Here is a 26,395-nt window from a genome sequence, read left to right on the forward strand (position 1 = left end):
GTATTTACCATAGATTGTAAAAGGGAAGAAATGAGGCTAAAATGCAAAGCAGCAGGGATAAAATAGAGTTCCTTTTGGATGTCTGCAGTGGTACTATGAATATATATATACTCACTGTTATGCTTTTTATATTACCTCTAATTTGAAATAAACAACATGATTACAGATTAGATCAATCATTGCTTCAGTATTTCTGGCCAAAGTAAGAAAAGCCTTGATGTGCCAGCTAGCCGCGTAATCGAAGCAGAGATTGTTTCGCTGCTGGTGATTTGCTTAAGGATTTTAATTTACAGTAATGAGTATTCTTCTCTGCATTGTAACCTGGCTCCCCATGTCTCCCCTTGGAAAACATTCGCTGCTTGTATATACCAGTGGAATGATGATGCGAGGCACTAAACGACAAAATAGAGCAGTTGAGTGCTGCTGCCTGACGTCTCTTCCAGAACAGAGCTGAGGGGGAAAATTGATGCCTAGCTGTCCTTACTTTGATTTGCACAGGAGCTCTGGTGGGAGCTCAGCCACTGGTGGGGACTGGGGGATAGGGAAGTGGAGCGTCTTTCAGAATTCATCAAGTGAACTGATAACCAGTGCACTCCAGAGGACAGCTCTGCCTTGGCTACTGGAAGGACTGAAGGATAAGATGACTTTTTCCTGCATCTGACTCATGTGTTTCTTCATAAGAAGTTAAACAAAGGAGCAACAAGCGGTGGCAGCTGGAGAATATCACAGGTGCTTGAAAGCAATTTGACAAAAACAGCAAAGAGAAAAAGACATCAACAGTTTACAGCACATTTATTTTTGGGGAATAGTTATTCAGACTGGAAGAGAGCTGTTGGGAATCCAAGCAATGTACCAGAATGATAAAACATGATGCTCGGAGCCTGGTGTTCAAACACTTTGAAGTTGCTGCTTTTGCATTACTGTCCAGAAATGATGCAGTAATAAGAGCCAGCTGCTGTGGGGGCCTTTCTTAATGGTGTATTTTTAGTGGAATCATCAGTTTAATGATGAACAAATACATTAAATGTAAATAAAAGGTGTGTTAAGGACAATTCAAATATAAATGATAGGGGGAAAAAAAGTGTGAATACAAAGAGAAGTGGAGGAATAGAGAGTAGCGTAAAGAAGAAAATGTGGTCAAACTTATAGAAAGTTATTTGAATGTCCAGAAAAACAGGTTTGGTTGCCTGCTCCGGATGGACTAATGATGCCTTTTCCCTTGAATTCCCTCCAGGGAATGAAAGCTTTCCATGCTTTGAGTGCACATCTAAAGGAGCTTGATGGACTTTCTCTTTGAGGTGCCTGGAAGCCTCAGCCATATGTCAAGGTCCTCTTTCTTGTGGGCAGCTCAGTTGGTATTGAGAGGAAAAGTCTGGTATTCAGACCATTATTCCTGTAATCCAAAATTGGATATTTTTGTGTCTGAATTCAGGGACTCCTGCAAACAACAAGGATTTTGTTCTTCTTCTCAGGAGGCTGTTACTTAGGCTGCCACTGCTTGAAACCCATGCTTAGTTTGCTCGTTGATAGTTCAACAGTAATTGTATTTACGGTTCATTTTGCTTGGATGCTGGTGGCTTTAATCTTTCCGTAGTGTCAGTGGTGCAGTTCAGGCCTGATGTATGTGTTCATCATCCTGCTAAATGGAAAATCCCATTGCAGTTATGATTTCTGTCATCTGTAGGAGAGTTAGGAGAAAGGTGGTTGTGGAGGTGCTGTGGAAAAAGAGAGAGTGGTATGAAGTACAAATACAGGTTGTGACCAAATCCTCAATCTTGTCCACTATGTAACTAATTTAGATATGAGTCTATATACATGAAATATTTAATCATGTGGTGTACCTCTTAATTGCTAAAGGTCAGGTATTGGTTATAGAAACACCAAAGTGTTGCACAATACTAGTGGAAGCTGAAATAGGCATATCCAAGTAGCTGCAGTGTTACATACTTCTGTTTAATTTTTCAATGAGACATTTGGAATGACATCTTTTCTTCTAAAAATGCCAAGGAGAAGGGTTTTCATAGAAAGCATTGCAGAACAACACAAGTCTTCCATTTCACAGGACTTTGTGCCAAGTAGAAACATTAGTTGGTTACACAGAGGGAAGTAGAGCAGATGAATTAAATCTTCATTTCATTTCTATTGAGCTTTAGCAACTGAACTTTAATGCTTTTTAATTACATTCCTTACCTGGCTGGTGAGAGGGGCTATATTAAACCACAAATACCTTAACATCTGGGGCTCATTTTGTTGCAAAATGAACACCATCTCCTTTGATTCCCTATTTGTCTCTCTCTCTGTTCTTACAATATTTGCCTTGTACTGATTCCCCTTGCTAGTTGCAATCCATCCAGTGCTGTATGGGAAAAAAAAGCAACTGTTTTAGTTGCATGATTTAATGCTTTTAAGTCATGTTGGCTTTGCTGACTCATTGGTCAACCTTGAAAAATCATAGCAGTGCAAACATTGCAATGCCAGCAGAGGACTAGCAGGTTGCGCAGGGGACTCTGTTACTGATTAGTGTCATTTTTTTTCTGAGTTGAAAGAGCTATTGTGTTTAAGGCCATGAGATTTAGAATTAGGAGTAATTAAAAACCAAGGCTGCTGTCTTTATATTTTTTTAAATATGAAGGGCCCCAGGAGTCTCTGTAGTCATTAGAAAATCCTATTCTCGTGCTAAGCCTGTCCTTATAAGCGGTTCCGTTGTTGGCTTTCCTGAATGTAAAGTAGGATCTTGTTGAGTGGATGATGAGAGGGGGCAAAATATTGTAAAGCCAGGGGAGAAGGGGTGTGTGTGTGTGTTTGGGGGCAGATATTTAGTGGTTGGGTGGCTGCTTTGTAATGTGTCCTTAGCAACTGGCTTTCAACTGTTAATGCGAAAAATAGATGGTGGGAAAGCATTCAAGGAAAGTGGGTCACATTTGATCCATGACCTAAAAGGAAAAGTGGGGGAAGGGAATAATCAGCTCAGATCATTAATGAGGTGAAAATTTATCCTTATAAAGCTCATTCATTGAACTGTGCAAAACTGCTGTTCTGGTGTCTTGGCTATGTGGTAGAAAATGCAGCTCATGCTCTCTCGGAACACAACAATTGCTCCGTGGCTTTTTATTAGAGAAAAAAAAAAAAAAGAGAGAGGAAAAAAAAAAGGAAGAAAAAAGTTGTTTGTTTTAAACACTCTCCAGCAACACAATGATTAGACATGACAGTTTGGCTGTGGGGCCTTCCTTTCAGTTCAGGAAAATATAGAACAGAGCTGAGCTGTCCTTTCCTGGTAAAAATGAGGTCATTTGTAAAGCTTTGTGTACATTTCTGCAGCGCTCGTGGAACAGAGCTCGCAAAACAGCTCTCCTGAAGCCTCAGTCCTACCTTCACCAACACTGCCATTTTTAAGAAATGCAGGCCCATGGACCACGCAGGATGAGAAATCAGAAGCAGTGATTTAGTCGAAATGACTCCTCAAGGATGTATCGTTCTGATTTAACTGTCAGAGGCTGCAGCCGTAAGTGCTCTGCCATTGCTGACTCCGAGCTTCTTACAGCTGTGTGTGGCTGAGGAAAAGCTCCTTGTAAACTGTTCCTTCTCCATGTGAGCTGTGTATGTGCTCTGAAATAAGCAAAGCTACCCTGTCAGGCTTGATTATTCTCTCTGTTACATATACAATGTATTGTATACATTATATTTGCTAATCCCTGTTGTTCATAAAAATGCCCCAGGCAATTAAAATTTATTGAATAATAATTTATTTTATGTAAAAGCTAATACTAATTTTCATACCCAACTATTTTTCTTCTACCAATCAAAGGCCATGTAGCTGCTCATAATTCAAGGTAGTTTTAATTAATGTCTCAGCAAGTGGATAGCAAGTCTGTTGAAGAATGCATCATTGAATTAAATATGAAGGGATAGCAAGGGATCTACTGGATAAATGCCTGGAAAATATGGAGTAATGCAAGATGCGAGCTGGCACATCAGAGCTGCATTCTCTTCTGCCTTGAAACTTCAGGGAATGTATTCCCATTCTGTCTAGGAAGCCCTTGGTGTTAACCTCCAGATTCTCTGACCCTTCTTAGTAAACTATTTCAGCCAACAGTACTGACAATCAGTCCAATTGTGGAAAGATGGAAGCACAGAGAACTAAAGAAGCATTCCAGATCCTGGGCTCATTAATGAAGATGCTTGATAGGGTTAGGGTAAATTAAAAATTCCTGACTTTGTAGGCAAAGTGAACTCAGATCTGCTGTGTCCACTTGTCCCCTTTTTTTTCCTAACTGTCTATTATTATAGTCTGAAAGTGTGTCATGTTTCCTATTATATGAAAATAGTAGGAATACATCTGACCTTACTAACAAAATTAGGTCTGCTACTTAGAAAGCAGGCAGCATTATCTGGGGACTCAGAGATGCTCCTGCAATGCAGATAGTAATAGTGGCTTTGAAAAGTACTTTACTTCTGCTTTATTACATAATTTTCAAACACTTCTTCTTTAATAACATAATAGTTCAACGTTTATATAGTGCTTTCCTCTGAGTGTTTTAGAATCCTTCGCTGGGATGGGATCATAATTCAAAGGTGAGGGAGATAAGCACAGCAAAGGGAAGAGACTTATGAGAGAGTGTGGCTGAGAAACAGCTTTCTCTGTTGCATAGTCCTCTGCTCTTTACCATTAGACACACTCCCCAGCTTTGTTCTTCTATTAGATTTCGTCTTCTCTGAAGGATGGTTATAGCAAAAGCTGATTTACCTTAAAATAATGTGTAAGTAATACCCCTCTCAGTGAATTTGAAATGGCTGGAGCGAAGCTCTGTGTCAGGTGTTCAGAGCTGACCTGCTGCCCAGCTGGTTGCTGTCTGTCGTGAGTGACTGTGTGGGCACAGGGTACAGAGATCCTTCCCTTCTTTAAACCAAAATGAGCACAAATCCACAGCTCTCCAGTGGTGGCAGTCAGAATGAAAATTCAGGCTTCATGGGTTTTTTTCTCCATATCTCTTACTTACAGTGACAAGCCCATCAGGTTCAGCCTTCAAATCATTAAAATAAATGTTCGTATTATTAAAATCTCATATTTGAAGCCTGGATTCCTCTTGGTTTCTTGTATCGAGCGATTGAGACCTGTAAGCTTCAGGTCTGTATTCTCCCATTGGCAGCATCCTGGTCCCTCCACCTGCCCTGGGGCAGGTTTCTTCCCTTTTTCCATCTGTTGAGCGAAGGTGCCGATGACCGTACAGAGAGGGGTTATGTGGAAGAACAGTTGGAATAGGGCTAGAGATCTTAGGGAACCACATGGTGTTACTAATCCTCCAGCTTTCCAAAGACTTGTCATCACAAATAAGAGTTTTCCACTTTCAGGGGGAGGAGGGAAGGAGAAAAAAAGAAGAAAAGAAATTAACCCTGTGGTGTGATGACAGAGATTTCTATAAATCACACTGCGTTTCACAGTGCTACTGACAGCCAGCCAAACCTGAGCTGGCCGAGTTTCCACAGGTCAAGTATGCTACAGGCAGCTTAAAAGTACACCCACAAGTGTTTAACTATCTTTTCTCTTGCACAAGGGTATTGGAGTCAAGAATCTTTGCAAATTATGGGGTGGTTAAAATTATGTGGATCATGTTCCTATTTTTTACCATCTTCTCCTTTCCCATTTCTTTTGTAAAAGTGCCAGCAAGTCCCTAAGACCTGGGTTCATTTTTGCTTGTGAATGAAACCTCCAGAGCAAATAATAACCCACTAGGATAAGCTTTTGTCCAAAGGGTACAGTTAAGAAGTTATCCTTTTAAATTCCTGCTACAAGTATTTAAGATGACCTTAAAAACATGAGTTTTGGCAACTTTGTGAGCTGTATTTTCTTTTCTATTTGGCAAAACAGATCTGAGTGGCAGCCCTCTCCTGTTTTCCCCACGCTGCTTTTGCATAAAGTGCCCTGCAAACTCAGAAGATGGAGATCTATCTTTTAAGACAGAAGTGTCCCCATAAATGACTACCATATGACTTGGGAATTGTGTGTGTTAGGGCATGTTTTTGTTGGTGTTTTTCGTGGTATGTTTATTACGAAAATTTAAACCAGTTTTTATCTTTGTTTGTTTGTTTGTTTGTTTGTTTGAATGATGCCTTTAAAGGGGGAGTTGCTCCTTTACTAATTATGTGTGGTTGTTTATTTTTCTTGTGAGCTTCAAAAGAACAATGCAGCCACCAGTGCAAAATAACTTCTTTGCAGTAATAGAGGGGGAAAAAAAGAGACTAAATAAAATCTTATACTATAATGAGAGTTTATTTTAAAAACTCAGATTTGTTGTTGACTACTTGTATACCAGTGCTGTTAGCCTTTTAAATAACAGCTCTCTCTTTTTGGATGTCAGAGTATAACTGTTGGTAACCCAAAATTACAAAGGAAAATGAGTCCTTTGAAGATGTTAGAACACACATTGCAATGGAATTTGGGGATTGCAACAAGTGAGAAATAAGGACAATTAGGCCTGTGTTGCAGCGCGTTCAGGACAATGCTTTCCATCCAGCACAAGAAGTGTTTTTTTCATTTAAAAACTGCTGAGTATTGTGCCTTCACATCCAGCTTCTCTTGTTTAATCTGTGTATCGTGGTTGCATGTATGGTTAGTGGTATGTCTGGTGGGACCTTGTTCTGCCACCATTTGGTGCTGTTAGAAGCATGTACAACTTGCCCATCTGAAGCTGAAGTTGGGCTCCAGTTCTACTCATTATTCTGTCTTCCACAAAGCTGGTACTTGAGCTCCTACATAGAATTAACTACCACTAATATTAGGTTTTAGAGGTTTTCCCCCTCCCCCAAGAATCACTAGAGTGAGTTATAAGTATGTTGAAACTCACTGGGGAAAATCACTTTCTAACTATTGACATTTTAGTAGCAATCTAATGAGGTACTTAGATTTTTCTAGTATGTTGTATTGAGGAGTAGTTAGAAGAGATTCAGAAAAGGGAAGCTTTTGGATTTTTTTGTAAGCTTCCCTGTAATACAACTTTCAAAAAAAGCACCTCTATTGATTTTGTTGTCCAGCAGTCTGATCAGAGCGGAGGTCTGCTCTGGAGAAAGACTGGGCACTTTTCCAACTCGCTTTTCTGCCCTCAGAAACCTGTCTGGACAAAGATGACTCTTCCTTGAAGAAGTGGAAAGTATTTTCCAGGCAACATTCTTGTTTTCCTTTACTAAAGACCGACTCCCCTCCTGTATTTTCCATCTAAATGGCAAAGCCAGCTTGTCTCCTGCCCTGCATGCAGATCTTCAGTTGAGCTACAGTTTCATGAGATTATTCATCCCAGTAACATTCAAGAGCTTTCCCACAATTCCCAAAGTTTTGCCTGCCCACATACTTTACCCTCAAGCCTTGGGAAGGATAAAGATTTTCGTCTTTGTTTTCTTGTATGTTTAAGATTTCACCCTCCTCTGCCACTCAACCAAGCCTGATCCTGATTTTCAGCTTCATTACTTTACCTGTAGCACCCCTAAGAGGGGGTTAATACCAGAACCCTGTCTTCCAAGGCACTAGACAGGAGAATTGACTCTACCTGAAAGAGTTAAAAGGCAGGCAAGGGACTAAAATTCCCAAGGCTGAATAGTGGGGTGTGAAGAGATGGGACCAACCTCTAGTACCTCTTGCTTGTCCAGCCAGAGGCAGTACCACCTCATGAATAGCACTGAATATCTCAGCATGTTTTATCCACCTGTAATAATTGCCATTTGGTCCTGTGGGGTGGGATTGCCCCACTCCTGCCCTCCTCCACTGCCAAAATGAACCCTCAAGCACAGGAGTAGCCAAACTCCTTCCCTTTCCCCTGGCCTGGTGGAGGTTCACCTTGCCCAAATGAAGACCTTGGTTTGTTGAAATAAGGCAGAATTGACTGCATTTCCCTGTGTGCTGCAGAAATCAGCTTTGTCACCCCTTTGACCTCCAGCTCACCAAAACCTTTCCCTCTGTGGAAAGAAAAAAAAGTTAGCTACAGCCCTTCACAGATGACTGGCAGCTCCTCCAGCTTTTACAGGCTTGGTTGGCCCAGAAGCGGGTCAAGACCACACCGTGCTGTCATCTGAAGCGCCCACGGTGGTTGCCCCGGCAGTATCACGTTAAACTCATCGCGTATCAAGACGTGGTGGACCAGCCGCCCCGATCCGAGCACGCCCGGCGCCCGAGAGCTCCCGTAGCCGTGTTTGTGTTTGTAGGCTGTTAAGTGTTTCCACTGAGGTCGGCATCTTTCTAGCAGCTCTCTGCAGCTGGATCCGCGCGTTACGAAATCGCACGCTTCAAAGTGCCCGGTGAAGCGGATCCTCCCAGCCTCGCGCTGTGAGGGAACAAGGGCCACGCCATGCAGGAGGGTGTCTGCGCGTGTCAGCAGAGCGCCTTTTCAGCCCCAGAGCTGAGTGCAAAGATTTTTTTTTGAAGAGGAATCAGGCAATTAAATTTTGAATCCACATCTTCCTCTGTTTTTGTTGGGAATTCGCGCTTTCAGATAGACGCGGCGTTCCGTTGTGTGCCTTGTATCGTCTGTATAAACAATTTCATTTTAATTTTTTAATATTGTCTTTCCCCGTTGTTGGGGGTTTTTTTTCTTTCTTTTTCTGGACAGGTTATACATATGCTAATAGAAATATGCCTATTACTTGAAGCATAGTTCTGCTTGTCAATGAAGCTTCATTAACACCGTTATCACTGCCTGACATTTATCTTATAATTTTCCAGAGTTGACTGTTACATCTCCATGGAAACCCAAATTGCAATTGAAACAAGTGAGATAATAAAGGCATCCACAGAGGATTGACAGTATGCAAGCCCACAGTGTTTGCGGGCTACATTTGTTTATAGTTCCTTAGATAAATCCCTTGCAGTGGAGATTTTTATTACCTGTCTCCTATCTTTCTATGACTACTGCTTATTGCAAGGTTTAGAGCAATGCTTTTTTTATTTTCCTTTTTAATTAGAGCAATAAATTTTATTGAACTCAGCAAGGGAGGCATTGAAGATGTAAATTCTAGAGTGATTTTTGTGGGATGAAATGTGAAGCTTTTTATACATGATTTTGGCACTCTATAGACTAAGGCATTCCTGTGTTGATTTGAGGGGTTTTTTTGAAGGAGCCAAAACTTACAATTATGGACTCTTTTGACTTGCTGACTCTTTCAGTATGCAAGAAGGATCTCTTTTTTTCTATACCTAAGGACTTGAGCTCTCTTAAGTTCGTGACTCTAAATCAATTTAGATGGTGCCTCAAAGCATAGAGTCATGAAACTGGAGTGGGTCCAGAGTGAATTAATCTGAAATTAATTTGATTTTGAAAGGCTCCATCTGGCTGTGTTTGGAAAAGGCATTTAGACAGATATATAAACAAATGATCATCTGTATTCTATATGCCAGATGTGGTGTCAAAAAAATAAAGAAATGGCTTAAAAAAAAAAAAAAGAATCAGCTGGGGGGGATTTTGCTATAATGATGCTCAACTTGTTGAAATCACAATTGCATCACACTTTGGACAATAATCTTTTCTTACATTCAGATTTGTAAAAGGAGGGAACATGGGTGAGCTTGATAGGATTTTTTGTTTTAAGTAAGAAAATTGAATGTCACAGCTTGCTTTACTGGTCTATTTGAGATCTAACCAAAACTGGCTAAACAGAATTGGCTGTGCTCTTAACACAAGGAGGGCTATGATCATCCATTCCCTTTTTAAGGAAGCTATTTAGGTAAAGTAGTGGTGTCAGGCACAAGCCATTGTCCTCCCTCTCTTTGGACGTGGCTTTTGGGCCCATGAAAATCAGTTCCTGCATTTTGTGGAGCTCAACTGGGTCTGAGCATGTGTGTACACACATGGGTGCCGCTCGTGAAGTAACACTGGACTGTAAATTACTCCTAGCAATAATCAGTTAATTTTAACCCACAGAAGTGGCTGTGTTTCAAAACTGATGTTTGGAGAACACCTTTCTGATGCCCACCATCCTTCAACTCCAGGACAGTGTTTGCCATAAACTGGATAAGCCCTTGCAAACCTCATAAGAACTTGCACATAACTGGCAGCCTGGGTATAGAACTTGCTGAAATAGTCACGTCATTAATTATCAAGTAAAAAAAAAAAAAATTTAATTTTTGAAGTCTTTACTGCTGTCTTTGAAGTTTTTTTGAGGGCAAAGGAAGAAGGGAATTGAGTAACAACTTTGTAAATTTGGAGCAATAAGTGTTTGGAATGGGGAGAGAGAGACTGAGGTTGTTGACAAGAAAACAGATGGTGCTACGTGTCCTGAATTTTAAAAGCCTGGTGCTATTCTAATTCAGTTGTTGACATGTCACAAATATATAAGCATTTGGGTGTAATCAAATACTCTTGTGCTTTTTTAAAAGATAATACCGATAAATGTTTCCTGCCACACAGAAAGAAGTTTGCTTCATTGCAAATGTGTGTAATCAGTAAAGCAAGACATTAATAATCCACACCATTAATACTGAGCAGTCAGCTACTTCAGTCTCAGCTTCATGTGAAAAATTGTATCAATTGATGCTCCAAAACTATAATGTAATTGTTCAAGCACCTAAGTGCCCTCTCGTGTTACTGTCCAGCTTACAGCAATACAGAGAGAACAAACCCCTTTGCAATTAGAGCCTCTTTCAGACACAGCACAGATATTAATGTAAAAGGACAGCCTCTGCCCCAAAGAGATTGAAAACAAAAAACCTGCTGAGGAGCACAGGAAGAGTGGAACAGTAAGTTGCAGTACTCGCCATAACACAGGTTAGTTTACACACAGAAAACTGGGAGAGGGCAGGTTTAGATTAGATATTAGAAAGAAATTCTTTATTGTAAGGTTGGTGAGATAGTGGAACAGGTTGCCCAGGGAAGCTGTGGCTGCCCCATCCCTGGAGGTGTCCAAGGCCAGGGTGGACGGGGCTTTGAGCAACCTGGTCTAGTGGAAGGTGTCCCTGCCCATGGTAGGGGTTTGGAATGAGATGGTCTTTAAGGTCCCTTCCAACCCAAACTATTCTGTGATTCTGTGTCTTAACTCTTGTGGTTCTTTTCTTAGAAATGCACCTACCTTTCACCTGATGAAGTCAGAGCCAGTTTTGTTTAATGTATGGAACGAGTTCTGCCCAGAAAGCAAAAATTAATTACTGGGTGGTTGCCTAAGCTGAGCTTTATGTTGGAGAACATTATCGCTTGGTAGACCTCATCAAACCTTGAACTAGTTACATTCCCAAGCCTATAGGAAGAATAACACTTGGAGGCTACATAGCCTCTTATTTTATGTCTTCAAGCACTTTATTTTATATTATCATATATTCCTAGAAATTTGTGATCCTCATCCATACTTTAACAATTGGGGAAACAAATCCAAAACAGCCAGGGGTGGGGTAGGGTGGGGTGGCTTTTGCTTTCTTCAGCCATTAAAAGGCAGGTGTCTGTCACTAGCTGTTGAGCTTCTACTGGTTTCAGTTTAGTAACTGTGGGCAAATCCTTAAAGATACTGAATATAGACCACTGTAAGTTTTATCAGCATAAACAAAAAGCTGCCCACTTCAGATCTGTACAGATGGTGTGTTTAATTGTTTGCTTCCACTATGAGATGAACTAGCAACAATATTTAATTGGTTTCCAAAATAGAAGACTAAAAAAACAAACCTCTTCCCCTCCCTGTTTGCTTTCACTTCTGCACTCGTTCACTCTTGTTTACATATATTTTAAGTTGTATGAGTTGCTCCACTCACAGCACATACACATCATTAATCAGTAGTGCATGTCCTAAGAAATAATTTGCTTGATAAAAAAATAGGCCCATACAGCAGAAGTAAGAGTTGAGACAGGTCTGAGACACAAAGGACTTCTTTTTTTATTTTAAGATGTATTTGAATGTAAGTGGGTTTTGAAGGTGTGATGTAGCAGATGTACAAAGCTTTGGCAAGATACTGTTGTTAACTCTGCGGCTCCAGTAAGCATTAAAATAATATCACTTGGTAGGTTTGAACATGCACACAAGGGGTATCCAGGGTTTAGGTTGAAACCCCAGCCCTAAATCAAACTTTTAATGGAGGAGGTGCAGGAACACAGAGGCTGAGCACCTGAAGAGGCACCAGCCACTGGAGGTGAACGTTGAGCTTTGGTGAGCAGAACGCTGAGGGCTAATTTTAGGAAGTCAAGAAGCCTTACAGCATAGAGGAGGGTATGTGCTCCAGTGTGCACCTCCAGCTGAAAAGGGAACTGCATTTTAATGTAGCTCTTACTATGATTTCCTTTTGTATCCTTGATTTATTCCTGTGATAGTAGTGAGGAATCTGCATGTATACCTCTAAGAAATAACATGTTTTATCTCAGGTGGGATCAGCTCTCTTCTGATGTTTCTCTAGTATGCGTTTTGTTCAGTACTTTTCCCAGTTCATATTGCCCTTAGTATCATGCAGTCTGACCTATCTGCTTGAAAGGCAACTTCCCTCTGCTGCTCCTTCTCCCAGCCCAAATTTATTCCCTGTCAAAACATTTTCAAGGTAGGAAATTCCGCTCTCCCCCCCTACCCAGCATTTTCATATCTTTTTTCCTCTGGGACAAGATGCCTCCTCCTTACCTTACCTAAAATATGCATTTGAGGCATTGAAGTGGTCACACATACTCAATTTGGAATTAATCAGAAAACAAGTATTCCCTATACTAACAATGGTTTGCCATGGTTTGTATGGTCTAATATATGTATAGAGTTAGCAAAGCTGAGCTACAAGTAATCACAGATTTCACCAGGAAAATGACTGTGAATTTTAAATTATCAGGGCAGTAAAAAGGAGCCCCTTGTCTTAAGAAAAATTACACTTTTACAGATAATTTTTACCAACGTGGAGGCAGCACAAGAAAAAACATCTCTGAATTTACCATTAAGTGCTTACACAAGCACTTGAGTATTATTAGCTGCTGAGAAGAATAAACTCTGAGCATTGTATGTCAGGTATTAAAAGCCATCAGGATTTTCATGTAGTTAGAGTGTGTGTCAGTGCAAGTGCGGTTGCTCTCTGCTGGGTGGATGAAGAATTGCTCAGCTCTTTGTTAAAGGCTTTGTGGGGCTACTCAGTTGTCAGCCCTGCCGATGGGTGCAAGGAAGCATGGGGAAAATTATTTGGTAGACTTTACTGCCTGCATAGGAATGAACATCCTGCCATATGAGTTTTGTTCGTTGGGCATGATGTCAGGGTCATTTAACAACCGCAGTTCGGGATATGTGTTACTTAATAATAATTATTAGTGTTATTAGAGTGTAATAGTTCTGCCAAAAACTGTACGAGACACTACAGTAGAAGCAGTTAATGATCTTTGAAGCATCATCTTTCCTTTGAGCTGCTTTTGAGCAAGTGTGCTGTGAAAATGCTGATGGGCCAGAAAGCATCTGGAGAGGACTTTTTTTCCCCCCCCAAAAAAAAACCCCACAGAGACCTGGTCATTTACAGCTTAAAAATGTTGCACAGCTTCTTTTTTTTTCCTGTTTGTCAGAGGTTCTGGCCCTTGTTTTGCTGGCCAAAATCCAATGTAGGTAATTACCTTCTGTGTCTATAAATCGCAACCCCCTGCAGTTTTCAATTGGGTACGGTATTGTTCTACCCTTCCTGGCTGAAACTGTTGTGCGATAATGCTCCATGTCATTAAACAGCTGCCGTCTGTCACCTTACGATGAAGTCATTCCTCTCTAAACAATGAGTTTATAAAGCCCTTTTGGGTCCTTCCAGATAAAATTTGCTCGTAAACCAGCAATTATGATCTTTTGGAGTAAGGCAAGGTGGTGCTTGGTTGTGTCTCCTGATAGCAGTCAGAGGCCTTCGAACGGGTGTTGGCTCTTTTTTTTCAGCTTGTGTGGTATCCTGGCAGTGATGCCATGGCTCAGATGTAAATACTTGTTATTGTAAAACCTCGGTGCCTGCAAATGCCTCAGTGCTGGGGTGGATTTAGTTGGTTTTACACTTGGAACCCATTTGTTATCACGCTCTTGCTCTGTTGGCTCTTGCGTCTTATACCATAGAACATGAAAAAAGGCAAATCCCCAGCAAAATGGTAAAACCACTAGAATAGGATGAGGGTTGCAACATGAATTAGCCAAAAAACAACAATGTGAAAGTTCTGTGTAGGGTTAAAAATAGATTTGAAAAACAGGTCTCATGTAAATCTGTTTGGTCCCTGTTAACAGCTGTTTTTCAGCACCTGGTTTGACACTGAGGTCATTAATGGAAATGAATGTGGATTAACACCAAAGCTCTTAACGGTGATGAATTTAAAAGAGTCTCTTTTGATCCAGACATTGTTTCTGAAGGCTCCCTCTCTGTCCTCAGTGGCCAGTTCACTTTTAGCAGTCTTGCAGTAATTACAGATATGAATGGAAGAGACAGAGAAGGAATCTACCAGGTTTTTCTGGTGCTTCCCGCTGAAGCAGCAGGGATATTAAAACAATCTCTAGCTCCTCAGGAGTGGTCCTGTCAACTTGCTGAAATGATGGAATGGTAGTTAGGTTATTAGAAGGAAAATTGGCACAAATTGAGAGAGAAGATGCTCTGGCAGCAACCACAAGCAGCCAGCGACTCAGTGGCTTAATCTCTGCCCTCAGGCTGCTCTCTACGATATAGATGACACCTTGTCAGTGAAGATGATGTGCTGGGTCACCCCTGAGTCCAATGGGCTAAATTGGCCATGGAGGGAAGGATTGCTACAATGTAGAGCCAGCAAGCCACATAATCTAATTTCTTTCCTCTTTTTTTTTTTTTTTTTTTTAAATATATATCATCATTTGGATACTGACAGTAATTGTCAAGGGATTCCATTCTCATTAGTGTCCCCTAGACACAGCTGTACACTCATGCTTTCAAGAAATAGTCCTAAACTTTCACAAGGTCTGCTTTGCTTCTTTTGGAAAGTTTTATGTGTAGTTTCTCTTTTTGCCTTGTTATTTCTTGGGTACAGGAGAAGGGGAAGATGGGGGAAGGAAGAAGCCGCTTCCTCTGAGAGTCATTGTGTTGGCAGAGAGAAGTTAGTAAAAACCCTGCAGCTGTTGGCAACCAAGAGATCTTAGTTCAGAGCACTAATGTCCATTGGGTGAAGATGAAGGTTTGGAGAGGATAAGGGAATGCATCTTTAGCAGAGGGTATTTGCAAGGATTTAAGGATATTTGGATGGATTTTCTATTGATCAAACAAGTTCTGTGACAACTGAACCATCAGGCAGGTGTGGTGTATAGTTTTGTTACTCAGTGGAACATTCAAGTACACTGCAGGGATCAGATCCATAGAATCTATAAAACTGAGGGTTTTTTTTTTTTTCCATTGTTATCTCTCTGTTGTTTTATTCACCTGTTTAGTTTGACTGCACTGGCTCTAATCCTACAGCTACTGCTGAAGCTGGGTGACGATGCTAGTGAAGCGTCTTGCTGCAGCAGTGTTCATGAGCTCCTCAAAATCCCAACAGTGAGACTTGCATTATCCCTCTGAGGTGCTTGAGAGCCTTAGTTTGCACTGAAATCAAAGGAAATGCAATTTAGGAAGGAGCCCAGCTGTGCTTGTAGAAATGAGTGCCCTCTCTGTGGCCTGAACTTGTCTGTCAACCCCCCAAAATGTTGGCAGCTCAGTCAAGCCCCTACCTTGTGGTAGAAAAGTATTATAAAGAAAAGTCTAAATTGTGCTTCGTTTTTTCCTAAATCTGCAGGAGTTAGTGGATTGACAGAGCTGTCAGTGGATGGTGGAATTTAGTCCAGAGAAGTTTTAATGACTTGCCCAAGTTACTGCAAGTAGTGAGTGAAAAAACCTGTCCCCTGGAGTTTTGCGTATGGTAGCCTACTCCTGGATCAGAGCCTTTAACCATCTTTATCCAATAAAGCATTTAAGGAATATGATCAATTCAATTTTGGTTCCAACAAAATAGAAAAAACTGAAGCATTTTGTGAAATTAGATCTTAGCCTGTACCTAAATCTGTAGCTCAAAGCAAGAACTTGATGCTGATGAGGTCATTAAGCTGAGAAAACAGGTACAAATAAGTGTTTGGTTTCTTTCTTCCACAAACAAGTAAGTTTGTGGTTTCTTAAAAATTGGCTGATTAGCAATGGAAATTGTGGGCCTCCTGGTGGTAAAGGTGGTTTTGGTAAAGGAAAACGCAAAGGAATTAACGTGTTATTTTTTATTAAACATTACCTCAGCTGTAATTTTGGGCTGAAGTAGCAATTGTGTATGAATTTCTTAAAGGAAGGATCCAAGAGAAAGAATAGATGAAGGGCATAATTTTAAAATGAACTCACTTCATTTCATTAATGTAAACAACACAGAGAATAAATGAAATGAAAAGTGAAGCCAATTTCTGAAAAAAATAGCTGACCAAGGCCAGGGCAGAAGTGAGGGCTTTACCAAGCTTCTACCTTTTCTTGTCTTCGCAGGTCCAAAATAATGTGAAAGCATTTTCCCTAGTTATTTTAAGCTATGGGTCAGGGATTTTTCAGCCTCTCTACTAGGGAGGTTTTTTGACAGATTGGATTTTACATAAAGGAATAGGAATTAAAAAGAAATAATGGAGTGGTTTTTCTAGAGGTTTAAGTGTCATGTAGGTGCTTAATGAAAGTCTTGAAAGTTGTTCCCATGGAGTATCATTCAAGTGAGAGAGCCAGGGTTTTTGTGTTTCTTGGTGGTTTAGGGGGGAGATGGTTCTTTGGATGGTTGGTTTGCTTTGGCTTAAGTGTTGTGTATGCATGTAAATGCAGTTTCTAAGACCTGGAGAAATCATGATTTCTCCAAGTGTATTTGTGACCTGTAAAACTTAGTCAAAATTAAGAGCATTTTTAAGATGAGAGGGTATTTGTGCATGAAATGTGATATAAGAGTTTGGAACAAATCTTTGAGTCTCTTACTCAGGCAAAACTCCCACTAGAATAAATAGAACTTGTAGTTATTTATGAGTATGATAAATGCTGTTGTCTGCTGATCCATGTTGAAACCACTTCACAAGGGATGATCAAACTTCTTGTTGTTGGTTTAAAATGTGTCTTTAATATAACTTTCTCTTTTCTGCCTAAAGTGCTAAAGTTAATATGGGCATATTAATGTGTTGGGGTGAATTATGCTTTCAAGGAGATGAAACACATGAAACTAAATAATTTGTCTTCACACCGGTTATAGCTGTGAGACAAGGGAATTACACAGGGTAGTTTTCTCCTTGCCATTCTTAGATATTTTTTTTTCCACATGTAAAATATGATTTTCATCTGGTTGTGCAGATTTTGAGCTCTTCCAAGTCCTCCGGTGGGCATTCACTCCTGAACAATCATCAAACAGAGAAATTGTAATTAAAGCCAAATTTTTTTGAAGTGGCAGGTGGCTTTGAAATGCCTGAATTCTGCCATGATCAACTTCTGACATTGCTGCACACAGACCATTTTCCTCCTATCCCCGGTGGAAGGATGAAGAGGATGCTCAAAAAGTCACATCTCATTAGTGTTCGTTCTTGAAACTGAAACATCCAAAAATTATCAGCACTTATGGAATCTCTAGCCAAGTAATTAGTTGAAACTACTGTCCTTAATTATCAATAGTGACATGAGGTTGGGGGGCAGAGTTGTATTTTACTTTTGCTCAGTATTTAAAATTACTTGTTTTCCGTATAAGAGTATGACCCTTCCTAAACCATAACCTGTCATTTGTCTCCCAGATCAAATTATTTTTTGTTACTAAGTTCTTTTCCCCTGCAAAAGTGTGTGGTTGTTTTGAACTTGGATGTAGGATGTACATCTGGAGATCAGATAGGGTAAGAATTTAGAGGGGGTGAAAACATTCAAAAATGTGATCTCCTTTGGCAGGGAGAAAAAGTTTTCGAAGCAGTATTTTAATTTTCACAACAAAGTAAGCAATTTTGCCACTGTCTTCTCTTTTTGAATTGTACTTTTTTTTTTTTTCCCCTTTTTATGGCAGGAATAAACAATGTGATTTAAACTGGAGCTCTCCAGACTGCTTTTCGTTTTTAAAGAGCATAGGCAACTAATCGGCAGCAACCAGCCACATAGCTGGAGTGTTTTCCATTCTAGGCAATATCATACTAATTTGATGCACACATGGATGCTTCACACAATCTGCAGATTCATCGCTGGCATCTTGCATTAGTCATCTGACAGATTGCCAAGTGTTTCATATTCCTTTCATGTGACTTTATTACAAAACACACACACACACACACACACTCGCTGCCTTGTTTCTGCCAGTAGCCAGTTTAGTGAGAATTCACTGCAGTTCTGTTTACAACAGCCATGGACAAAAATCTGCACTTATTTGCAACTCTCCTCTGCTTTAAAATGCAAACGTCCCGGGTTGTGTTGTGCCACTCTCATCTTATATAATGACATTAAGCAGCAGCCTGCAGAGAAAACCAGACTCAATGAAAAATGTAATAGCATTGTTTTTTTTCGTAATACTTATGCTATTAATTAAATACTGATTTTTTTTTTCCTTCTTTGTGCCAATTGACATCATCTTCTGCATCTAGTGCACATGAAAACTGCGTAGTCTCCTAACTTGCCTTCTTTTCAATCTCCTTTTCCACTTTCTAGTAACGGCACAGCTAACAAGATGAATGGAGCTTTGGATCATTCAGACCAACCAGACCCAGATGCCATTAAGATGTTTGTTGGACAGATTCCCCGTTCGTGGTCAGAAAAAGAGTTAAAAGAACTTTTTGAGCCTTATGGAGCTGTCTACCAGATTAACGTTCTCCGAGACAGAAGTCAGAACCCTCCCCAAAGTAAAGGTACAGTAGTTGTGCTCTCTTTGCTTTCAGTTTGTTTGTTTTTCCGATGATCTTCCTTGCCTTCAGCATTTCCAAAGAGGTTTGCATCTGGGCTGTCTGTTTTGTAGTATTCTGTGTTGAGCTATGCAGCAGTCCTAAGAAGAGAGGACTCCTGAATCCTATCAGATACTGTCTTTCTCCTCTTCTTAAATTGCAGTTTAATTGTCTGTTATCTGGAAGCATACACTCCAACTGAGCAAGAAATAACAAAATATTACTGTTCTTGTTTAAATTATTCTTGCCCAGAAACATGGAAACCTGAGTGTTTGCCTCCCAGGATTAGCTCATGAAAAATATAATTTTCTATTTCCTTTCGTTTCCTCTCTTTTCACCCCAGGTGGGAATTATTTTAAGGATACAAAAGGGAGAAATTATAGCAGTGGGCTCTTGCTACGTCACTGCTCCAGAAGCAATAAAAATTACAAACTGTCCTTTTTCCAAAATCTGATTTCTTTTCTGCAGTCATGTTAAAGGATTGATTTTTGGCACTGATACTGTTTTAAGTGAAAGAGTTGGTTTTCCTTCCTGCATTTTTTCTGTACATATGTAAAGTATTTTTCCCTAACTATATTCCTTCCTTTCACTGTATATCTGTGTATATTTAGGCATGTGAGAGTTTTGTTTGTTATAGCTGTGTAAGTGTAACATATGCTTACTTGTAGACTGAAAGTGAACATTTTGTTTCACAGAATGCATTTTTCTACATAGCTGTATATTTTCATTGATACTTCAGGTTTGGTACATGAAAGCATTGCTACAAATAATTAGTGTAGCTCGGAGGCATAACTAAATGTGCATGCGTGTGCCTGGCTGTAAGGTTACTAGACAGTTATTCATTCTTACTACACTCCTGCCACTGATTCTAAAAACCTTCAGAGCTCACGTGCTATGGAGAATATCATAAACTGATTTTTGTGGGCTAGCAGCTAACTAACTGTGCAAAACAGCCCTCACTGGAGACTGCCAGCTTTAGTGAGAGGTGACTGCAGTCGTGGGAAGCACACAGCACAACCTCGGGTGCGCCTGCGCTTTTGGGCAAAGCACTGCCAAGGCTCAGCATATCTTCCTTGCCCTGGTACAGGGCAGAGGATCCTCTCAGTGGCCTCTTTGCTGCCCAGTTTAAGCCATCTGGTGTTATAAGGGATAGTGGTCCATTTGGGTTGATTGTGTCTGTCGTTTCTGGTTAAAAGATCTGTTCCATCAGTGTCACACCAGTGTCAGGGAGGGGGGTTCATCTCACTGTACCTTCCTGTTAATCAAGTGTCTGTACTAGATTGCTCTTTCCCCATCCCTGGAAGTGTTGATGGCTCTGTTGGATGAGCAGCCTGGTCTAGTGGAAGGTGTTCCTGCCCGTGGCAGAAGGGTTGGAACTAGGTGGTCTTTGAAGTCCGTTCCAACCCAAACCACTCCACGATTCCATGATTCAGAAACAGAAGTTGTTTCTGGTTGGAGTGTTTCAGTGTAGTTCTGCTTCCAGCCCCCTCCATTTCCCAGGATTGATGTACTGTAGCATGTCCCCCCCTACTGTGTTAGCACAGAACCCTCACCAAATGTCCTTTTCTTGTAATGCTGGATAGGAGACAGCATTAAGAGGTCAGACAACGGGATTTTCTGCAGTCCAGGCTGCTATGGATGAGCAAACTCCTACTTAGCTTAGACCACTAAAATGCTGAACTTTGAGACTCGTCCATTTGGAAAGAGCTGATTCCTGGGCCACAGAAATGCCTTCCCACAAAGCAGTAAATGAAGTGAGAATGATATTGTGGTTAGACAGAAGAAACCCATTGATTCCCATTTCTGTGGTGTTTTCCATTGTACTGCACCTGTCCATCAAGCAGCTGGAAGGCATAAGGACAAAGCACAGGTCATGCAAATCATTGTAGACTAATTATCAAGGTTTGTAGTTCCCCCAAACAATATTCTTTTTGAGAGGTGGTTGGGTTTTGGGGGTGCATTTTGCTTGGACTCTCTTCAGCCAGAGATGATGCTTGTCACTTCAGGCATTATGTGTTTTAATGAGCAAATGAAATTAATCCTGAAGAAAGACAGCATAACCTTCAGAATTTCCCTGACACCAGCAGCAGGCTCCTCTAGTGGTCAGCTTTTCCCTTGGAAGCTTTGGAGGAGTGTATATCCACGCTGGCTCTATTCATCCTCCTGGCTGAATCTGCCAGCAAGGTTCCTAGAAACCTCTGGAGTTTCTTGTGGGTATTTCTTGAGTAGGAATGATCTTTATTTTCTTAATCCAGTCACACAAAGGATTCTGTGTGAGAGATTGTTAAGAATGCTAGAAACAAACAAATCAAGAAATTGCCCTGAAAAACATCTTAAGTCTTCTCTTATCACAATGCATGAGAAATACTTCACCTATACTATCTAACTGGCATTTAATAATGAAACTGAGTTTTCATTTTTTGTTCAGAGGTCACGGAATCAAAGAATAACCTGAGCTAGAAAGGACCCCTAAGTATCATTAAGTCCATCTCCTGGCTCTGTACAGGACAACACCAAAAATCACATGTATCTGAGGTGAATTCCATGCTCCTCTTCAGTGCAAATATATACAGGAAACAGGCATTTTTATTTAATTTGAGCTGGCTGGATTGGGGTTATGGCGGTCATTTTTCTGCCTGCTGCCCCTCTGGATCACCTCCAGTTTTGTAAAACAGTCCATCGAGGGGACCTTGAGGTTGGATGACACAGGAAAAAGTCCATTTTTCATTTCATTGCATGGTCAGGACTCTGTGTCGGGCAGAACATTCACAGCCTGGTGTCACCCAGAAATTTTCTATGAATATTCTGCAAGCCATGAGCTGCAATGACAGGAATGCAAGTTAGTGTTACTGCACCACGCGGGGGTGGGGGTGGAGGTTTGGTTTTGTTCTTTAAAGAAAACCATTTTGATTTTTGAAATATTTCCCTCTTCCCAGACACGAGTTGTGTATTTCTGTGAGCTTGGCCAAAGGGGCTCCTCCAATTTGGACAGAATTTTTCTCTGATGAACTGTTTATGAAGCTGCAATCTGAGTCTCTCCCAATTCTGTCAAAAATAACCATCGGCTGCTTCTCCCTCTCCTGCTGTTATTCAGACTGTCTTTCATACCCTCCAACGACAGACGGCCTAGTTCATGTCTTTCCTCCTTTTTTGTATTGCTTGCCAGCTCTGCAAAGATGAAGCTGGAGGAAGACAGGTAGAAAGCCAGGTTTTCCTGGCTTTGGAAGACCAGAGAAAAGCCATCTGAATTCTGCAGATACATTGCTACTAGTGCAAACGTTGAGGCTTGGCTTTATTTAGTTAGGAGCTTCAGGAATGGCTGCATTTCAGTGGATGATGGTTGGAATATCCTCTAGGAAACTCCTCGTGCTTTCCAGAGTTTGCAGTTCTCTGCTTGTTTTGGGTGTGTGAAAGAGGTCAGCAAAGTAATTTGACTTTGTGTTCACCCCCTGTTGTTTTGTAAGGCTTTTTCCTCTTTCTGCATCAAGAGAAATCCAGGGGATTAGGTAAACTAAATACAAAAAAACCCCAACAACAACAAAACAAAAAACAAAAAAAAAAACCAGGAAATCCTGTAATGCTGAAATAAATGGCACTTTCAGCTTCTAGGGGCTAAGGGGATTCAAAGTCTGGGCAGATCAGCCCTCTCTGTTCCCAATCCAGTTCGGTCCCTTTATATAATTTATTCTGGGTAGATAGATGACTTTTTTACAGAGTAGTTGTTAAAAAGAGCTTCTCTAATACCTCAGATGCAGTGAGCTCTGTGCAAAGGCAGCATACACTACCAGTGAGATCTCTCTTCTTCCCCACTGTTTTCCTAAGCCGGAAAGATTTCCTTGGCTGCTTTGGTTTTGGAGTCCAAGTGCTGAGGCAAGCAGATGGCACAGGGCTACTTTTGCCTTTTGAAATGCAGCAGAAGAGTCTCAGGCCAGATCCACCGTGTGCTTTTGGTACCTTGCCCCTGTTTTGATACCTGATAATTCTTGTAGGGATCAAGATCCCCTAAACCAGCTTTGTGAGCCTAAATCTACTTCTGCTGCTGTAGGAATTGCCCTGTAGAAAGCAGGGAGAGGCACCCGTGTAACAACTAACTCCGTGTTTCCTTGTAGCCTTTTACAGACCCTTTATCAGATTAGAGGGAGGCTGCTGAGTGAACAAGGGTGTGCTGTAGTTAAAGGCCAGTGTTTATTATTATCCTATTTAACATGGTAATTTAGGTCTACCGGGAAGCAAGCAGAGGAATCTGATAATGAGGCATTCATCTGCTGCATACAGGAGAGACTGGATGGGCAAGGAGGCAGATATGCATAGAGTAGGAGAAGTTACCTGGATTGCTTGGGTACCATTTCAGCCTCAGTTGAGCTCTAACATCAGAAATAGTCTCATGCACGCAGGAAGGATGGTTCCTCTCATCCAGCAGGTCTCTCTCATGGTGCTCCATTCACTGCACAGCAGGAGGAGAAAAGGGAACTTAAGCAGTCCTGCCGGACTGCCTCAGGAGCAGAGCTGTGGCAATCTGCTTGTCACACTGTCCTAATCAGCAGCAAAGACAAACTGCTTCTTGTTCCTTGCCTGCCCTTGTGTCACCACCCAGCCGACTGTAGGCTCCTGCTCCTTCAGGCAATTTCAACACACTGTGTTTGGCAAAACTATTTTAGATGCTCTTTAAAAGCTCCCTTTCAGGCAGCGCTCCAGGAGTCAGGGTTTCTCTACATATTTTGTCTTATTTTGTGTTTTGAATGCTCTCACAGGTCCTTGTGAACATTGTTTAGCTTTTGAGATCAGATGAGTTGCATCATGAGCACATAACGCTGTCGGAACAGCAGGACTTGTGACCACAGCCATTATGCATATGTGTGTTAGACTAAATTTTAGTGACCGTGGCTGAGAGATATTTTATTACAATATTTCCTGCACTGACTCAAAAGGTGCCTTGCCTATTATTTTTTAGCAGGGGCATTATGCACTATGTGAAATTTCAAACAACAAAGACTGGCAAAAGCCAAATATACAAATACAGTGGGGAGGAAGAGGGAATAATAAAGCATAGTTTTTAGTTTAAAGTTTCCAACTTTAGGATGTTTAAATTCACACCTGAAGGGACCTTAAATCTATAATTTTAAATGGGTTGTAAGTAGCCTTGTAAAATATATTCTAGATGTGAGCTGATTTTTATAAAAGGTAATTCTTATTCAGCAAATCTGATGGAGTTTTTCAAGAAGTTTCTGTGAAAGTGGGCAGGTGTGAAATTGTGTATATAATCAAGCTGGATTTCCCAGGGGCATTTCACACAGTGTCACACAGGAGACTAATCCGTGCTGTTGCTGGTGAAGCAGAGAAGGGCCCATTTTCAAATGGAGAAAGGAGCTGGTTAGATGATCGAGGGCAGATTAGAATGGGTAAAGGTTATGGGCCAGGGGAAGAGAGGGGATGATGATTGGAGCGCAACAGGGTCTGTTATTGGAGATCAATACTTTTTCACTCTCTATGTAAATGGCTTTGACAGAATGAACCACCAACTTGTTATCCAACTTTTTGGGTCATGCAGAAGGGACTGGATGGGGGGGCGAAGCCACCTGATAACCAGGAGAAAACAATCTGATACAAAGAGATTCATCTGGATAAAAAGAATAGTGAGCAAGAAGAGTAAATCTGAGATTTGAGTGAACACAATTGTTGAATGAGTGTATTTTTCAAAGATTTGAAAGCAGGAGAGGATCTGAAGAGTGCACATATCAGAAAGGGACTGACATGATGTTTTGTATCTGTGTGGTCAAAAAGACACAGAAAATGCGAAGCTGTATAAATGGAAGCATTGAATAAAGCTTTCAAGGAAATACTGCACCACTTAAAGAAGGATTTTTTTTGATCATGTTTAAACTACAGTTACCAATATTTAGTACCATTCTATAGAAAAGGGCAGAGGTCCAGAGAAGAGCAGCATGATTTTGTATGAAGTCAGGAAGGGCTAAGCCATGGTAAAAGGTCTAAGAAGGGTAACTTGTAAAGGGCTTCAAACACTGACTTACAAGAAAGCTAAAAGGGGAAAAGCTAAGGAAGAATACAGGACTGCACCTTGGTTTGGAAAGAAAAAGTTATAAGGGGATACAATTGAAGTTTCTGCAGTATGTTGAAGTGCATACCAAAAGCAGGAATAGATAAGCTCTTTCAATTAATATTAAACCCAGGGACTGCACAGCGTAGACTTAAGACTGAGAAACAGCAGGCCAACAGAAAAAAAATTCAACTTCTTAAGTCAAACTTGCAGAGCAGGGAATGGCTTCTGGAAGAAGCAGTTAGAAAAGTTCCAAAAGAAACTTTTCCTTTTGCGTGCTTCCATTTAGTATTTTGAAATAATTCATCTGGAGCAGTACAAGACACGACTGCTGCCCATGTCCAAGCACAGTTTCACCCCATAAACAGGATGAGGTGTCAAGGCTGCGATGGACACAGCTGACAGTGGCTTATCTATGTCCAGCATGAAGAGGGTTTGACATTGATGTCTGATGACATTTTTGCCTTGCTTTGAAGAGAAGGAGCGGATGAGGATAACGCCCCATTGCGTACTTGACTGCAAACCTGTTGCCCTCATAAATCAGTTTCACTGTATATTCCCTTCATTTACCATGTCAGGAATGTCAGCCCCTTAAATACCAAAAAGTGTCACAGCAAACCCAACCCAGACTGTTCAGAAGTAGTGGAACATATTTGTGAAGACACTGTAACAGGAATGGGGGGTTGTGATTGCAGAACTGGAAGAGTAGAGGATAGTGGAGGGGGCTGGAAGAGGATTTTTCAGTTGTATTATTTAAATATAGAGGTGGCACATAAACCTGTCCTTAGCCTTGTTTCTGAAGTTCCCCTCTAGAGCATATGAATGACTGGAGCTGAAGCAGAATTAAGCTTTTTTTGCCTTTTTTTTTCTTTTTTTTTTTTTTTTCTTTTTTTAAGGGCATCTTTTTACTCCATGTTTTTATGGTATTTATCACAGTCGGAGCTTGGTCCAGAAATGAGGACTCTAGGTATTGCTGTAAGAAGTTAATAAAAATAACACATCTCTAAGGGATTAAAGTAGATCGCTTTGGGGCTCATTGGCTGCAGTTTTGTAGCAGCTTAACTATGAGTTACAACTGCGTATGAATTTTAAAAATTAAACTAAGACTGCATAAGTGCATTATTAATTACATCTATGCTGAAGAAATGCATAAACTTTAGCTACATTTGTTGGTTTAGTTAAATTGATAGAAAACTCATGTGCAGATCAGCCATTAGAAGAGCAGGACTTCATATTTCAGTTGTGGTTTTCACCAATGTTCATGTCTGATAAACACCTGGGGAGAAGGCAAGTTTGGTAAAGGAATGTTTGAAAAGGGCTGTTTGAGCTCCAATTCAGGCATGAAATAATTGTTTTTCAAGTATTTTCAACAACTCCAGGAATACAGGTGAAAATATGGATTCCATTTTCCTGACTCCATTTACTGAATTCAGTAAAAGCAAGAACACCAAAAAAAAGGAAGGGATATGTTTGTCTAATTATACATAAAAACAATTGAAGGTTCATGATTTAGAATTATAGGACTTAAATAATAGTGGGGTTTATGTCAAGACAATGTTG

At 40.7% G+C, this 26,395-nt stretch overlaps 1 protein-coding gene across 14 annotated transcripts in view; it reads left to right on the forward strand.

Annotated features, from left to right (window-relative positions):
- CELF2 (CUGBP Elav-like family member 2) overlaps nt 1-26,395 on the forward strand; it is a 556,709-nt gene that overhangs the window by 404,862 nt on the left and 125,452 nt on the right. For 12 of the 14 annotated variants that reach the window (XM_050324875.1, XM_050324869.1, XM_050324865.1 and 9 more), the window contains one exon: nt 18,551-18,747. In XM_050324875.1, the coding sequence (XP_050180832.1) occupies nt 18,570-18,747 (178 nt within the window). In that variant the 5' untranslated portion in view covers nt 18,551-18,569. Of the gene's footprint in view, nt 1-18,188; nt 18,388-18,548; nt 18,748-26,395 lie in introns of those variants that run through there. The other 2 variants (XM_050324876.1, XM_050324878.1) reach the window with 2 other exon arrangements.

Source organism: Myiozetetes cayanensis, unplaced genomic scaffold, assembly GCF_022539395.1.
Source record: "Myiozetetes cayanensis isolate MyiCay16 unplaced genomic scaffold, myiCay2020 scf3, whole genome shotgun sequence".
In the NCBI taxonomy this organism is placed as follows: Eukaryota; Metazoa; Chordata; class Aves; order Passeriformes; family Tyrannidae; genus Myiozetetes; species Myiozetetes cayanensis.